This window comes from Mus pahari, chromosome X (assembly GCF_900095145.1).
Source record: "Mus pahari chromosome X, PAHARI_EIJ_v1.1, whole genome shotgun sequence".
Taxonomy (NCBI): Eukaryota; Metazoa; Chordata; class Mammalia; order Rodentia; family Muridae; genus Mus; species Mus pahari.
Window position 1 is genome coordinate 2,280,433 of NC_034613.1, and position 9,442 is coordinate 2,289,874.

The 9,442-nt window shown below is 51.4% G+C and overlaps 1 protein-coding gene across 4 annotated transcripts in view; it reads right to left on the reverse strand.

Annotated features, from left to right (window-relative positions):
• Positions 1 to 9,054, reverse strand: part of Porcn (porcupine O-acyltransferase) — an 11,833-nt gene extending 2,779 nt beyond the window's left edge. The window contains exons 1-14 of one of the 4 annotated variants that reach the window (XM_021187354.1): positions 8,910 to 9,054; positions 8,101 to 8,269; positions 6,774 to 6,966; positions 6,376 to 6,419; positions 5,953 to 6,134; positions 5,743 to 5,873; positions 5,611 to 5,628; positions 4,289 to 4,303; positions 4,075 to 4,200; positions 3,807 to 3,907; positions 1,996 to 2,072; positions 1,838 to 1,901; positions 1,674 to 1,759; positions 596 to 706 (exon numbers count right to left, since the gene is read on the reverse strand). In XM_021187354.1, coding sequence (XP_021043013.1) covers positions 596 to 706; positions 1,674 to 1,759; positions 1,838 to 1,901; positions 1,996 to 2,072; positions 3,807 to 3,907; positions 4,075 to 4,200; positions 4,289 to 4,303; positions 5,611 to 5,628; positions 5,743 to 5,873; positions 5,953 to 6,134; positions 6,376 to 6,419; positions 6,774 to 6,966; positions 8,101 to 8,236 — 1,284 coding nt within the window. In that variant the 5' untranslated portion in view covers positions 8,237 to 8,269; positions 8,910 to 9,054. The remainder of the gene's footprint in view (positions 1 to 595; positions 707 to 1,673; positions 1,760 to 1,837; positions 1,902 to 1,995; positions 2,073 to 3,806; positions 3,908 to 4,074; positions 4,201 to 4,288; positions 4,304 to 5,610; positions 5,629 to 5,742; positions 5,874 to 5,952; positions 6,135 to 6,375; positions 6,420 to 6,773; positions 6,967 to 8,100; positions 8,270 to 8,909) is intronic. The other 3 variants (XM_029534412.1, XM_021187357.2, XM_021187359.1) reach the window with 3 other exon arrangements.
• Between the last annotated feature and the right edge of the window lie 388 nt (positions 9,055 to 9,442).

Consider the following 9,442-nt stretch of genomic DNA (forward strand, 5'->3'; position numbering starts at 1 on the left):
CACACACCCACAAAACACACACCCACACACACCCACACACACGGCTGGGGTGTGTAACACTGTAGAGTGCTTACACGTCTTGCATCTCTTGGTTTGGTCTCTAGCAGACCACAAAACTGGGTGTGGTGGTGCATGCCTGTAATCCCAACCCATTGGGAAGTGCAGGCAGGAGGACCGCCTTGGGGAAATACTGAGTTTGAGGCCAGCCTAGAATACCTGAGACCCTGTCTCAATCAAAGCTACAAACAGAAGTAAAACCTGGGGCTAGGAGGTATAGGCAAATGTATCTAACATGAGGGAGGGCCTGGGTTCAGTTCCTAGTAGTTAAAAAAAGAGAGAGAGAAAAGCCTGGATTTTGTATTCTATTGCAGTAGAATGAAATTTAGAGGGTAAGTAAGTAAATATTGCAGTTTAGTCAAAGGAAAGAGCCAGCAGTATGACTGAATTTGAGAGACAGTGCGAAGATGAAGGAAGGCATTTGTACAAGCTAAGACACATGGTCCTGGCTTGTTCTCACTGCCTTGGCCTTCAAGGTTCCCCCAAACAGTAACTGCCATCCCTAGTCCCCGCCCCCCAGGCCAGGGCCCCACCTCACCTGCTCCTCTGTGGTGTCGTCCACATCGACATCAAACAGGGAGCCCAGGTAGGACAGGTGGAAGATAGCCAGGGCCCCAAAGAGCAAGTTTAAGGCTCGTACCCCCAGGCCCTGTGGGGGACAGATGGATATATTTGGCAGCTGGACTTGGTCACTGTCCCCCACCACCACCTGTGCAGGGAAGCCCAGGGGGGAACACAAGGCACTGTGGGTCCCAAGATGCCCAGGGTACCCCAAGATAGGAAAGAGATGGTTCAAGGAGTCTCTTATGGGAGCTCAGAGGTATCCAAGGACGAGGGTGTTGGTAACCACGAGGGCGTCCAGGTTGGGGGAGATGCGAGCGTTCAGGCAGAGGAGCAAGAATGTGGGGTTATGGTGATGAGCATCGTTGCCGGGTGGGAGACAAATGTGAGGTTGTCTGCATTTTTTTTATGGCAAACAGAATGAAAACAACAACAAAACCAAAACAAATCCCGCCCTGACCTAGAGGGCCCATCTTTCCCTTCCCTCTCACTCTCTGCACAAGCCACACTGTTGCTCAGAGGCCCATGTTGGGGTGGGGCTTTTTACACTGGGTACCCCCTTTTCCTGAGATGCTTCCCTCCCTTCCCTTCTTTACTTAGAACTCATCCAGGGAGGCTTTCTTGACCTTCCAGTGTAAAGGGAAACCACCACCACCATATGTCCCGTCCGTGTCCCCTTATGCTTAGTGCAACTCGCAACCTCACAAGCTATTCTTAGCCTTGACTGACTTTCCTGTCTCCCCAATTAAAATCTTTGTCCCACAGGGCCAGGACTTTGGCCTGCTTTAGTTCACCACTTTGTCTCCAGCACCTAGAACCAGCAGGTGCTCAATAAATGTTCAGTGGGGGAAACGAATGCCAGGTGAGTATACAGCAGGTGCTCAATAAATGCCTGTTAGAGAAACAGATGCCAGTGAATAGAGGGGGAGGTTTTAGGGATGGCTCAGGCACCAGAAGAGGAGGCTGGATACCCAGAGACAGATACAAGATGGAGAAAGAAGTGACATTTTTGAAGGGCAGTGTTAGGTACAAGGTTACCGACGATGAACCCTCACCAAGCGATGCCGATGTGAACAGTCTGGCAGACAACGCTTTGACAAGATGCAGGCACTGAGGATCTGAGCCAGGCGCTTTCTGAGGACTGGACAGTATGGAAAGGTTAGCCCCAGCCTCCCATGAACCTTCCACCTGTACTGTGCTGGGCTCTGTGTGCACTTACCATGTTCCACATATGTGATAAATGCCAGGGACAGCAGCACAGCAGCCAGGTGGAAACTGAAGCCCTAGAGACCCGGACAAGGGGACATGGAGAGTGAAGAGGAGGCTCTGAATCCCCGCCCCACCCACTTTCCCTTGTTCCTGGTCTGTCTTGCTTACATGCAGGAGGGCACTGGCTGCATAGGTGACCAGCACAGCAGAGAAGGTCCCCAGGCGGAGGGCATTTTTGAAAACATCTGCAGGTGGGAGAAATACAGGTCAAGATTTCTGGAACTCCCGCCAGCTTTTCCAGAGTCACAGGTAGGATGATAGCCATAATCTGTAGGGGACCCTCGGGATAACGTCGTTAGGATGCCCTCAACTGTCACAAGCCTGAAAATGAAAATGAACTCCCAGTCTTCTACTCTGCTTAAGTCAGACTTCCCAAGGTCAGCCAATGCCAACCCTGCAGGCTTCCAGGTCCTCAGGGCAAAGTTCTATCTTCCCACACAGTCACACTCTTGGCAAATCGAAACAGCTCTTCTTCCTTCAGAAGCCCTTTTCGCACCACGGGCTGTTGCCACCACTACTGCTAATCCTCAGTCAGCTACAGTGGGTGGGCCTCACTGCCTCACTGCCTTCCCCCTCCATCCATCTTCCCTCCACTTCCCTCCATCGAGCCAAAGGAATCCAAAAAAAAAAAAAAAATCCAAAGGGATTTAGTTATGATCCAATATCCAAATGACTCCCCTAGGATCCCAGCCTTGCCCAGAGTGACTGTCTCAGGCCCCAGAGCCTCTGAGGATCTCTCTGAACTAATGTCCTACTACTACCCCTCCCTGAGTCTGCCCAAAGACCTTAAATCTTACAGTTCTGGGGATGCAACTCCGAACCTTGCGATGACCCACCATGGAGCCACGTCCCCATTCCCCCAATGACTGTTTTGCTGTCTCTCCTATATACCAGGTGAACTCCCACCTCAGGACCTCTGCACCTGCTGTTCTCACCATCTGTTCCATTCCTTCCCCCACACTCCTTGCTCCTTCACTTTCCTCAGTGAAACGTTCCCTGGATAAATTATTGATAATTCCCAGACCACTCCCTCTTTCCTGTTTCAGCATCATTATGATTTACTGTGGCATTGACCACTACCTGACTTACTGATAATAATCTTTCTTATTTATTATCCACCCTCCAAATTGACAGTTCTACCAGGTTAGCAAATGTTGTGTGGTTTTGTTGTCCCTAATATATCTTATTTTTGAGACAGGATCTCACGCATCCAAGGCTGACTTAAAACAGCTCTATGCAGGGGCTGGAGAGATGGCTCAAAGGTTAAGAGGTTAAGAGATTGTTCTTCCAAAGGTCCTGAGTTCAAATCCCAGCAACCATATGGTGGTTCACAACCATCTGTAATAAGATCTGATGCCCTCTTCTGGGGTGTCTGAAGATAGCTACAGTGTATTTATATATAATAAATAAATTTAAAAAAAAGTTTTTAAAAAACCAGCTCTATGCAGCTGAGTATGACCTTGGATTTCTTTCTTTCTTTTTTTTTAAGATTTATTTACATGAGTACACAGTCGCTGTCTTCAGACACACCAGAAGAGAGCATTGGCTTCCATTACAGATGGTTGTGAGCCACCATGTGGTTGCTGGGAATTGAACTCAGCACCTCTGGAAAAGCAGTTAGCGCTCTTAACCACTGAGCCATCTCTCCAGTCTGACCCTGGACTTCTGACTGTCTAGCCTCTACCTCTATAGAGCTGGGACTACAGGCAAGTACACGCCCAGTTTTTATATGGTGCTAGGGACCAAATCTTGGGCTTCGTGAATGCTAGGCAAACACTCTACAAACTGAAATACACTAACAGCCCCTGGTGCAGCTTGAGTGTCCATCACACAGTAGTTGCTCAGTAAATGTTTGCTGTACAAATGTATGAAAGGCCTCGGGTCACCAACTATTCTGGAGTGGTGACTGGGTGACTCACAATTATTTAACCAATAAGACATGGGCAGGTTCCAGCTTGTGACAACTTCCACCATGGACCGGGGCAGCTCCACATTCAACGGTCTAGAGACTGTCAGGTCCCTGTGGGCAAAAACAGACATTCCATTACGGTTGGAATCTCAAGCTACCCAGCTGCTATGATTTTTCTTTTTTGTCTTGACTGGTCCCTTCCCAGGAGCACCACCCACCGCCCTACAGTTCCTACAGGCAGCACCCTGTGGGAGAAGGGGCCCCAAAGCCCTCCCCACCATTCCAGGTGGTCCTTCTCCTCCGTGAAGCCAGCCCCGGCCAATGTGGCTGTGGCCTCAGACAGAAAGCCCACAAAATAGTTGCTGAAGTGGAAGGAGACAGCACTCTCGTAGGCTCGTAGCCACCTGTGAAGGGCCAGGAAGAGAGGCATTACATTTGCGCCCCGACACGATACCCCCCATGTTTCATGGCACCCCGGCCTTATGGACTCACCTTACCATGGTGCCCCTAGGGCCCCAAGGGGTCAGGAATGCAGCAGAGAAGAGAGAAAAGAGAGTCAGAGAGGGCCTGGAAGTTGGCCTGAGTTCTTCATAGATAAGACAGAAACACGGTAGCCAAAGAAGCGGACTATGACGCGCGCACACACACACTGTCAGGTGATGGGTTTCATGGGGCTCAAATAAATGGGCAAGCTGGTATATGACATGGCCCTACACACTAAAATGGCCACACAGCCAAAGGTTCTCATCAGCCTCTCAGCTCTCTAACCAGATTTTGTCACCTTCTAAGACAAATCAAATCAAATTGTCGTGAGATACAGAGACAGTTAAACACTCACTGTACGCGCACACTGTCAACTTCCCAGACAGTGTCAAAAGCAGAGAGCATACTGCACATAGATAGGATTAGGCCTGAGTTTTGTGCCCGGCTGTTTAACTCAGGGACACTGGTCAAGTGATTCCCTCCCCTCCCACCTCTCTCTTTCGTTGTTTTTTTTTTCCTTTTTTCTTTTTTTGAGAAAGGGTTTCTTTGTGTAGCCCTAGCTGTCCCAGAACTCCCTTTATAGATCAGGCAGTCTGGCCTTGAACTCAGAGCTCTGTCTGCTTTTGTCTCTCGAACACTGGGATTAAAGATGTGCGCCACCACTGCCCGACTACTGTTTGGAGTCTTGCTCAGTATCAGACAGAACCAGGAGCCAGTGAGTACGGGAAGAAAGTCACACAATCAAACCGCTAGCAAACAGCCAGATACAGTCCTGGGCAAACAAAGACACAGGCTCACAGCTTGTCACAATCCTTTACTCAGGTAGCAGCAAGCGGGTCTGAGAAGGCAGACAAACTGGCAGAGTCAGTCATAAGCGGGCACACTGCATGCTGTACAGGCAAACCAGAGTTACAGATAAGCCAGTGTCACTGACCGAGGTTTACCCTCGCCAGTGACAGCCCCACAAGCCCACCACTGACAAGGCATAGCCCAGCCAGGAGTCTCAGTCCCACACTCAGGCGAGTCAGTGGCCACAGGCAAACAAGTCAAATTATCCAGAGTCACAGACAGTTTGGAGTCACCAACTAATACACACTTGCCGCTTCCCATTCCAGTCACATAACTTGTTTCTAGTGGTACAACAGAAGGACATCCAGACACAATAGTGTTGGAGTGTCAGCCACACATGGAGTCACAGACAGACACACTTGGTCTCTGTGCGGTAATGGGGTAGATGGTCAGTCAGATTCAGATGTCTGGAAGCAAATTGGCCCAAGGCTCTGGCCCAGCCCTGGTCAGCCCACTTGCCCTCAGCACCTGCCCTCATTTACCTGGCTTTGCGTTTCTTGCTGTAGTAACAGAAGACAGACAGAAGCATTAAGAGACAGGCTCAGAATTGGGAAGACCCAGCCTTCTACCCAACCCCCTCACTGCTACACGGGGGCCTTGAAGGCTGTGCTCACTTGCGAAGGAGTCGGTCACCGTCGAGGGGGATGAAGTAGGGGAAGAGGTAGGGGCCCACACAAGTGGACAGTACAAGGCACAGCAGGGCCAGCGCCAGGCTCCGGGCCACCTTCTTCAGCCATCGGCGGCTCTGTGGGATCAAGGATCCATGAGCACTGCCCCATGGCGGCTCCCACAGTCCCTGCCCACCTGGCCACCCAGGAGCTCACCAGTGGGCGGCCTTGGACAGCCTGTAGGTAGCTGTGGAAGGATATCCAGGGCCCAAAGACGATGGTGCCCACAAAGTAGAGGTAGCCCATGAACTCCACAGGTGAGGGCACTGCACCCACCTCGCCCCGGTCCAGGTCGAAGCCCAGAGACACCGCCTTCATGGCCACGATCATCTGGGCCCCTATGTGTGGGGCCCATGGTCAAGTGTATGGATAAGAAAGCATGTCACCATGAAAGATAGGGTGCACCACGTGTGAGGTGAGAGGAGAAGGGAGACACAGTGACAGGTAGAAAGAGACAGAGACGAAGATGTCAGGGGAAAGGGAAGCCTGCGCTGTATGGTGGTTGGTTTATGAAGGGGAAGGTCCAGGAGGGCTCTCAGGAGGTGAGGAGGGCAGGTGGGAGGGCAGAGAGCTACCCACCTCGCATCTTGTGCCATGTCACGGTGTCCACCATGTGCATCTCACTGAGGAAAAAAGGTGACGGTCTTGGGCCTATGCCTCCTAGGGCTTTGGACACTACCGGGGTCACCGAGGTTTTGAAGGGGTTCTGCCTTCCTAACCCACATAACACATTAAGAAAAAAAATCCCCAGGACCCCCTCCTCCAGGGGAAGCCCATGTTCAACCTATCCTGTACAGCCTCACGGAAGGACACATGTTTCAGGTCTCCTTCAGGGACACTCGTCACCCTCTCTGGTCCCTGACTCCTTCACTTTCTTAGAATCTCATGCCATCCTATCTTGGACCACTTCATCAAGGCCTTGGGGACCCCCGCCTGCCTTCTGCCAACAAGGGGAGGGTGAGGATGCACACCCATACCCCATGAGCAGGTAGATGAGGATGGTGACGGAGAGGAAGACGCCTCGGTGGGAGGAGTGTCGGCAGAGGAACAGCACGAGGTAGCACAGGAGGCTCAGCAGCACGACCCAAACCATGTGCAGCTGGAAGAAGTGGTAGAGGCTGAAGAAGCCACCTGCCACGGTGCTTGCGTGCTTCAGGTAAGACGGTAACCCTTAGGGGGAGAGGGAGAGGGAGAGACAGAGACGGTGGGAAAACAAGAAGCAGGAGGTTGGTAGGCTGGCAAGAGAAGAAGGACTTGGGCAAAAGCCTAGAACATGCTGGGGTCTAAGGGGACCCAAAGCTGGTACTGGAGAGCTGGCACGTGTGGCAAGGCTTGGGTTTAAAAAGCAACATCTACTAAGGACATTTCAGAGACCCTGAAAGGAAAATTATCAATTGATGTTGGACAGGATTGCATCCATATTAAAATGTCACAGGGGTGGGGATGATGGATGAGGCTAGGGCTCTGTATGGGGTGGGGTTGTTCTCAAGGACCATATACGGAAGGACTTGGGGTGAGGGGTCGTGATGCCATCAGGTTATTGAAATGATTCAGAAAGAGGAGGGCGGGATAGATAGGCAGGAAGACAGAGCAGTCTATTGTGGCTAACTGAAACCAGGGTGACTGACTTTTATATGTAAATGTATATTAATATTCTTTCAGCTTTTCAGTAGCTTTGATATGTACCAAAATAATAAAGCTGGGAGGGGGGGAGAAAGCACCCACTTAAGATGAAGAGGAAAGAGTTGATTAGAGAACCTTTGATTTTCACAAATGCCTGTATTCTAGAGGAATCCTGGGGATTTCAGAACTTTCTCATTTGGATATCGACTTTGCTATGACCGCAGGAACATTATAGAATCGAAGAATCCAGGAATTTCACAATGTCCTGATTATAGACATTCATAATGTCTGCAGACTCTTCATACCTTAGTAACTACGATGCTTTGGGATAGGATACTTGTAACACCAGCATTCCAGGATCTGACGGATAACCTTGGAACACAGGCAGCTCCGGATCCCATCATCCCAGAGTGCAGGAATGCTGAAGGTCATGTCTTGGTTTAACAGGATGTGGCTTGCCATAGTGTGGCTTGAGGTGGCTGTATGTAAAGGATGTGTTGTGGTGGAATTGGGGCTTAGCTTAATGGGATATGATGGGGCTCGACCTGTAGGGACCTGCTTTGACATTGCAGGATGTTGCATGGTAAGATGTGGTGGGGTATAAGGTATAGTTTGATATCCATGAATGTCACAGATAAGATAAAATCGGTTGTGGTGGAACACAGTTTGGTAGGCACTTACCCAGCCTCCAAAGGAGGCGGCAGGCGAAGCAGATGGTAAGAAGCAGCCAGATCTGGTCAAGGCCCTGTTGGACAGTAGGCAGGAGACAGCCCTGCAGTAGCTGCTGGAAAAATTCCTGGCGGCTGAAGGTGGCCATTGTGGACCCACACAGATGGATGGACAGATGGATCTGCCAAAGGGAGGACACAGAGGGAGTAAGATGTCCGTGGTGCTGTCCACAATCAAGGTTGGGATTTGAGCACTCAGGACTTCAGCTTGGGGCTGCCAACCCCCCAGGGTGCTACTGGAAGGCTTTGGGGAGGATATGAATATCAGGTACATGGGGCTGAGCCACCAACTGTGATATCAGTGGGTGTTCTGGATGCACTGTGACCTGCAGGGAATGAAGGACCTTGTGTATCTTGAATGCTGTTAACAGTCCGGTTCAATGATGATAAAAATGATATGCATTCTAGACCTATATATCAAATGGGGCGGAAGAAGTGGGCTCCTTGGTTTCCAAGGTAGTCACTCAATGTGGAGTGCAGAAAGGGGGAGTCTGTGACACTTAGGGGCCGTGTGCATCTCTCCTTGTATGGATGTATCTTCCGCGAGCTTCATCTCACCCTACTCAGCAAAAAGCCGGCAACAAAGCCTTGCCCTGGTCGAGGGACTGCAGGAAAGTGGAAGTGCCGGCAGGGAACATAGCAGGGAGGGAGTCCTATAGGTGATGCGGACGAGGTCCCAGGACAAGGGGTATAGATCCGCGCCCCGCAGGCCAGCTTAAGGATGGGAACGTGGGAACCGCGCGCACACTACTGGAGACCTACCTGGCAGAAAGGAAGCCGTGGTCTTGGGGGCCGGGGACGCGCACTGCTGCCACTGTCGCCACCTCCTCCGGGCAGCCTCCCCCGCAGGCCGCAAGGCCGGGACCAGCAGTGGCTCCCAGGGCGGCGCGGCCGAGCGGGCCCTTTAAATCCCGGGGCGGGCTAGCAGCTGAGTTCCTCCAATCCGAAAGCGGGAGCGGGGCGGGGACCAGGAGGAGTGAGCCCGAGCATCGCGAGGAGGAGGAGCAGGATTGAGGGGCGCGGGGCGCTGGAGCACGTCGGCGCCGCACAGAAGGCTCACCGGTGCCTTTTTCAGGCCACTTGCCATTCCAGCTCAGGAACGTTCGGGGCGCAAGAATTTCCCAACTTCCAAGAAAACACTTCCTAATGATTATTTTATAAACCTTGAGAATCAAAATGGAAAAGATAGGGAGGGGGCTAGCCCCTTTTCTGCCAAATGCTTGCCCCAATAGTCCCTCTTGTATACATACTGGTGGGACCCTTGTCACAGCTGGAAAAAAAAGCCGCTGTTCCTC